The sequence below is a fragment of the Manacus vitellinus genome, unplaced genomic scaffold (genome assembly GCF_001715985.3).
Source record: "Manacus vitellinus isolate BGI_N305 unplaced genomic scaffold, ASM171598v3 scaffold_12_pilon, whole genome shotgun sequence".
Taxonomy (NCBI): domain Eukaryota; kingdom Metazoa; phylum Chordata; class Aves; order Passeriformes; family Pipridae; genus Manacus; species Manacus vitellinus.
This window is the reverse complement of record NW_021938949.1, coordinates 3,638,541-3,645,264: the sequence shown is the minus strand read 5'-3', so window position 1 is coordinate 3,645,264 and position 6,724 is coordinate 3,638,541. Positions and strand designations below refer to the sequence as shown.

Here is a 6,724-nt window from a genome sequence, read left to right as displayed (position 1 = left end):
AGAAAATACTTTTGTCATGTCCACAATTTCAGTTCTCCCAGGTCCTGGAAATTGCTTGGTGCAGTATTTAATGTGGCAAAATCCAGAGCTGCTGCCTGGGTCCTATGAACCCTGACACTTAAAAAAATTACTGTGTTTTTTTGCCTCTTTTCCCTCCAAATAATCTAAGCTGTAGGCAAGAAAAGCTTTGGCTGTCTTAGCACCAAGAAATAAAGGTGTGTTCAAGGTTATCTCCATAACACAGGGGCCAAAAACACCTTGTGCAAATCGTGGAGGAAATTATGGGACATTTCTAGCGGAGAGGAGGGGGATGCCAACGCAGGAACTCCATCTCCAAGAGTCTCCAGGGAATCCCACGGTGTCAGACCCACTCGGAACCCAGATCCTTGGAAAACCTGCAGCCACCAGCCACACACACAGAACCCAGATCCTTGGAAAACCTGCAGCCACCAGCCACACACAGGTGGCCCCACCGGCAGGAGGAGGGGTGAGCTCAGCACCTCTTCTTGCACAGGGAATTTCTGCTTCCAAATACACCCGAAAAGACCCGTCGACGTTCCAGCTCCCCACGGTTTGGTGGCCAGAGGGCAGGTGCGTGGAGGTGAGTCCAGTATCCCAATATCCCAAGGGGATGCTGGAGAATCTCCAGCCCGCTCCTGCGGGGGATGTCGGGCTCCCCCAGGAGGGAGCGGGGGCTGCGGGGAGGTGCGGGGGCTCTCGGGGCGGGCCTTGGGCAGGGTGGGTGGGCGCGGCTGAGCCTCGGATTTTGGCAGCATCAGAGAGCAGAGCGAGGAGCGGGAGGACCCGGCGGCGGGCTGCCCGAGGATGCCGAAGTTTGTCTGGATGCCCCCGCTGCTGCCGCTGGGTGAGTGACGACAGAGTGAGTGAGTGAGTGAGAGTGAGTGAGTGAGTGATGTGAGTGAGTGAGTGAGTGAGTGACTGACTGGACTGACTGACTGACTGACTGACTGCCCGCGGGAGATGCTCCGAGGGAGGGGGGACCGCACATCTGGCTCCTGCCACTGCTGCCCACAGCTGGATGGCTCTGAAGCCGCCCCACAGCATCCAGGAGGGCTGGGGAGGGAAGTGTGCAGAGGCAGGGGAACTTTTCTCCTGGCAGGGAGCAGGTAGAGAGAAAGAAAAATAAGGAAAGGATTTAAAATATAAAATAAAATTTAAAACCAGACACGGGTGTAAGAGGGGAGGAAAGAAAAAAAAATATCCCTGAGTTAGAGGTTTGACCCAACTCCTTCCATTAAATTTGTCCAGCCTCAAAATGCCATCCATAAATGTCTTTTCATTTCCATACAGAAGGGGACAGCTTGCTGTCCCAGTTGTCCTGAGAAAGGCAACTTTGCAGAAGGAGGAGGACAACTGAAAAGGAATAGTTCCTCCTGCTGGATTTGGGACATTTGCATCTCAGAGGGGGCAGAGATGATTTCACTGCTGAAGGCATCTGGTTCTGATATCATCAGGCAGGAGCATGAACTGTCTCGTGTGCTGAGAACTGAAGGCAGCAGGTGAGATGGTAACACTGGACATCAGGGAAGGTGTGTGAGCACAGGAACACACTCCAGGCACATCCATCCCTCCCTGATCTCCATGCTCTACCCCTGGCATTGCCTGGGCTGGGTAAGAACAACTGGTGTAAGTACAAGTACAGTCACATCTCCGCTTTCCCCTCAATCCTCAGCCTCAGGGGAGTGTTTGGAAACCTTCCTATGGGTGTGATTAGCAGGGACTTGATAATTCCAACTTTAGTCCACACCATGTTTGGTGTGGGCTGGGATTCAGGCTCCTGCTGGAGTCAGGAGGGAGACAGTCACCTCACAGGGAGGTGTTTCATCCCATCCTGAGAAAGGCAGATGGAGGGAATGCTTCTCTAGGGCCTTCTGCTAATTGTGAGAGCCTACATGGTTACAGACTGGTCTTGACCTTTCAGCTTTAAAAGGTGAAGGATGGGATGTAAATTTTCACTCCTGCACATCCTCTGGATCTTGTTGTTTCCTCTGTATTTACACAGATTTATGCACAAGGGACAAGTTACAGGTCCTTGCTATGTAAGCCTTGCCAGTATAGTTATTATCCTGCGTAATACTCTTTTTCAGGGAAAACTAGTCAGCCTAAAGTGTTAGAATGCCACAGGCAGAGTGACTTTGGCATCTGGACTGGCCTTTTTACACCTAATAGAGGCACAACTTCTTCTTGCAGCTGTCAGCAGAGTGGAGCTAATCTGGAGTGATGTATCATGCCCATCTGTGGGCTGCCATACATCATTTTAATGGGGCAGCATTACTGCAGCAGACTGTGCCCATAATAAAAGAAATTCTATAAACTGCATGCTCTGCTCAGGCTGTTGCTCATGTATGAACACCAATGACATATCTGGTAAGAGTCAGGGCTCTGAATATCAGTGTCTCAAAATAGGTCTGATGGAAAGCTTTGCACCCCGAGTTAGACAGTCAGGGAAGGCCAGAGACTCGGAGGATGTGTTGAGTAAACAGTTCTTTTGTATTCCAAAGGGTCATGTCAGAGCAGAGGAATAATTCTTGTGTGGATTCTGCAAATAATTCGTGATTTACATATGAAAATCAGACCAGAAGGTTAATCCTGAAAACTTCCTCTGTGAAACCAGGTTCTGTTACCTCCCATCAGCTCCACGGGGAGCTGTGTGCTCAGGATATACTTTGTGCCTTGCAGAATGGAGTCCTTGACACTAAAAATTACCATTTGCTCCTAAGTGACAAGGAACAGAGAGCAGTGGGGGCTGAAATGTATAAAAATGACTTTTCCTGTCTTAAAAGAGATCAGAGTCTCAGGAAACAGTGGATGAGGAACAGAAAAAACTGGTTTCAGCTTTCTCCCTGCTGTGCTGAACTGCTTTGTTCTTCAAACACCCATTGCTGGGGGAGGAGTTCAGTCTGATTTAATGAATGGAGGTGAGAATGGAAACATAGAAGGAGTTATCACTGAGCTTTACATTTGCTTTAGCAAAAAGTTTCTTGTGCTAATGGACATTTGGATCCAAATCCATGGCAAGGTGCTGAGCTGCCAGGAAAACAAAGCTGGGTGTCTAAATTTCTGTTATGGTTAATATTGGCTAATTTGTGCTGGAGAGATATTCAGGCTGATCTTGCTGACCTGGTCCCTGCAGACCTCAAATTCCCCTCCATGAAGGACTGGATGTGTGGAAGAATCAGCCTGTTTAGCCTGGAGGGAGTTAATGGAGTGAGACACAATCCTGTACAGGGAACCACTCTGTGCTGAAAGGAGCAGGAGCAATCCTTCCCTGGAACTGCTTGTCTGCCCTCACTGCTCATTAAGGGAGGCTTGATGGGGGAGTTTAGATTAATCATCTAAAATTATCTATGTAAAGTTAGTAGTCTTGTCTAAAGCTGCTCATTGAGCCTCTTTCAGTACTACTGGGAAGAGACGGAAACACTCCAAAAATACAGATCATTTCAATGAATTTACTGATGGACTTTGACTTCCAGGTTTCACCTCTTTGGGATTAGATTCCATGAATCCCACCTGTAGGCAAATACGGCACAGAAAGGGAGATATTTTTCTTTAATTTACAGAAATACTTGCAATAGCAGAAAATGAGGATCCTCAGTTATCATTCTGTTATTCTTCAAGCATTAGTGATAATTAAATGCTCTACCAAAATTAGCATGGAGTTAATAAATTCATTTTTTTCTCAAGGTAATACTAATTGCATAGGGTTTATAAACAAAACAAATTAGTATGGCTGTGTTGTCTCATAAAGAATACCTATGAGTGAATAAATGTAATGACATGGATATGTATGTATAGCAAGTGCTGTTCTGCATAAGGTTATGCAGTTAAATACAGTCAGATAAATACAGCCCAATACACAGAGGAGTGTTCAAGCATTACCCCAGTGTCTTAAAAACAATCTTGAAAAGATATTCCTCTAAATGACTGTGAGGCAATCAGTGCCTCAGCATCTCTTGTTCCACAGGTAATCGAGTTAGAGGGAGAAAACAAACACAGAAAATATCCTCTAGGTAGTCATTTTCAGCCAAAAAGACTCCTGAAATAATCTATTTAACTGGCTGAAGGGAAAGATTGGAAATAAGTCTTTAGCTTTGGGGTTGAAAGCTTCTGGGATGGGGGTTGTGTCAGAGCTTGGAGCTGAGGGCAGGACTTTTTGTGAGAGCTGAACGAATGGCTGGTGGTGGAGTCATGACCCTGCTGTGGTGACCTCGAGCTTTTCAGAGTCAAGAGTAGCAAACACGGCTTGGGTGTGGCTGAAACAACCTGCAGGGTTGCTCAGCTATTTTTACAGACGCAACTGAGCTTGTAAAATTTGAGTTGGCTTTTTGATTGCATAAGAAATCTTCATTTTTTTTGTATTTCTCGTAGTTTTCTGACAGAACACAACGCTACATGCATTACACTATAAAGATCCCAGAATTACTTGCAGGGCAGGGGTTGGATAGGAAGATTTTTACTGAGTGACTGCAAATGTAGCTGGCAAATGGACAAGAGCTCGTGGAGCTCCAGGTTGGTCCCAGATCCCTTCAAAACACAGGTGAAAATTGCCTTCAGTGACCTGTGCTTCCCATCTCAAGGCTTTTTAATTAGCACTTGGCTTTTTGAGAAGGGAGTGGAACAGATGGGAGGAGACAGGCCTTGGGGAAGATTTTGCTGGAATATATTCGAGAGACTGAGAAGTTTATGAAAAAGGCTGAAGTTTTCTCTGCCTTTGTCAGTTATTCAACTTCCCTTCAATTTTTTTTTCACGAGCCTTCTCCATCCTATGAGCCTTTCCTGCCCATCAGAATTTCACTTAAAAAAATCATGCATTTCAGAGCATGTCCTGATTCTCTGCTCTTAGGTGGCATCAGTGGCCAACTCTCAGGACTGACTGAACACTGAATTCCACACTTGAAAATGGGCAGGGGGTGCTTTTTGTCTTTGCCCTGCTTTTCTGTGTTCTAATCCTCCAAGGTGGGAGTCAGTGTGGGACATGAATGGCAGAAATATTTGTGTGAGGGAGAGCTGAGATATTCAGGCATCACAGTCAAATCACAAAAACTGAACAGAGGAAGCACAGACAGGGAGAACTGGGAGCACAGAGATGATTTCAGAGCATGTCTGAGATGAGATCTGAGACATGAATGCAAGCTGTAGACAGAGGCAGAAAGAACAGCAATGAATATTCTCAGTGATTTATGTACTTGGCACAAAACCTGTTTGTGAGGTTTTGGGATTCCATGGCATCACTGGAAAGAGCCTTCAGGTTCCTGAAACCTTCTCATCCTGTCAGTGAATTCAGCCACTTGTTTGAGTTTTGATTAATTTTCAAAAAGGCTGTTACCAATTTTGCTGCTGGCTCTTTGATCCCCTCGAATGGCTTTTTCAAAGGTGAATAATATATTCATTGCCCAGCTTTGAAGCCCTTCCCTTGTTTTCAGAGAGAATAGAAAATGTCCCTACTTTTCCCCAGGTGTGCTAATGGACTTCTTAATGAGTGAAGATCTGTCTTTTGGGTGACATCTAAATTGCAGTTTTTTCCACCACCTCAACAGCTAAGGGGCACCATCTTTGAATGGACTCTTAGAAAAAATTGCTTTTAACTAAATTTCACTAAGTATGGCATGAGGATGTTGCTAGAAAAACTCTTCCCAGTACTTGCTTAATCTCATATGGTCCAGCATAAACAAATCAAAGCTCAAAGTGAAATTAGTTTGATTTTTCTGTTCAGATTTGGGGAAACAAATAAACTATCACGTAACAGAGGAAGCAGAAAACAATGTTATACTTAGTGAATAAGCCACTTAGGGTTTTAATGCAATAACCTTACAGACATTAAGAAAATGAAATCTAAAAGTAAGTGCAAGCCCGAAAATCTGGATTTCTAAAGTGGTTTAGGTTTTTTTGCAATGTTCGTGCCTGCCATAGGTAACTTTTTAATGTTCATTATGTTCCAGGCATCGTTCCAGTGGTTAGGACTCATGGTTAAAATGCCCCTGTGAATTTTGGCTGGTCAGTAGCATTAAAACCAGCGAAAAAGACCTTTGTGTTATGATGCCCAGCAATGCAAAGCTCCATTTCTTGAGGGCAGGAAAACTCAGTTTTCTGTGTAAGCCTTGGGGTGGAGGTACCCCACTGTGATTTCTAATGAAGCCCAAACCAGGTCACTGCCTAAATACCGGGAAATATTGATCCAGGGAGGAACATTTTAAATGAGCCCCTTGCACTCACTGCTGTGCCAGGGAATGCTGTGCCAGATGGGACATGCCTGGCTCAGAAAGCTCAGCTTTGTTTGGGTTCCTAAATTACCCCTTTCTAAGGTGAGCAGGAGCTGCTCTTTTCCTGCAGGAGGCAAATACCTCCCAAATTGCAACACTATGTGCCTGCACCGAATGCAGAGCCCCTGCTTTCTAAAAAAACCCATCACCCAACCCTTGTAGGCAAATTAAAGCAGCAACCTGCCCTTTTCACTCAGGGCATTGTGAGACTAATAACAAAAAATAAGTAAGCCACAGACAACAAATCACAAGTAATGTTCTGCCCAGAAGGCTTTTCTTAACTATAAAATGGTTTAATGTCTTACTCTTTCTTAAAGCCTGAGGAAAACCAACAAATTGAGGCATCATCACTGCTCTCAATTTCTTGTATGTGTGTCATTTTTTCTTTTTCATTTTCTTTTTTCTTTTCTTTTTTCTTTTGCCTTTTTTCTTTCTTCTTTTTT

The 6,724-nt window shown here is 44.9% G+C and overlaps 1 protein-coding gene across 1 annotated transcript in view; it reads left to right on the top strand.

Annotated features, from left to right (window-relative positions):
- Nucleotides 1–825: 825 nt before the first annotated feature.
- LOC103756343 (vasoactive intestinal polypeptide receptor 1) overlaps nucleotides 826–6,724 on the top strand; it is a 29,957-nt gene continuing 24,058 nt past the window's right edge. The window contains exon 1 of the mRNA XM_029957806.1: nucleotides 826–865. Coding sequence (XP_029813666.1) covers nucleotides 826–865 — 40 coding nt within the window. The remainder of the gene's footprint in view (nucleotides 866–6,724) is intronic.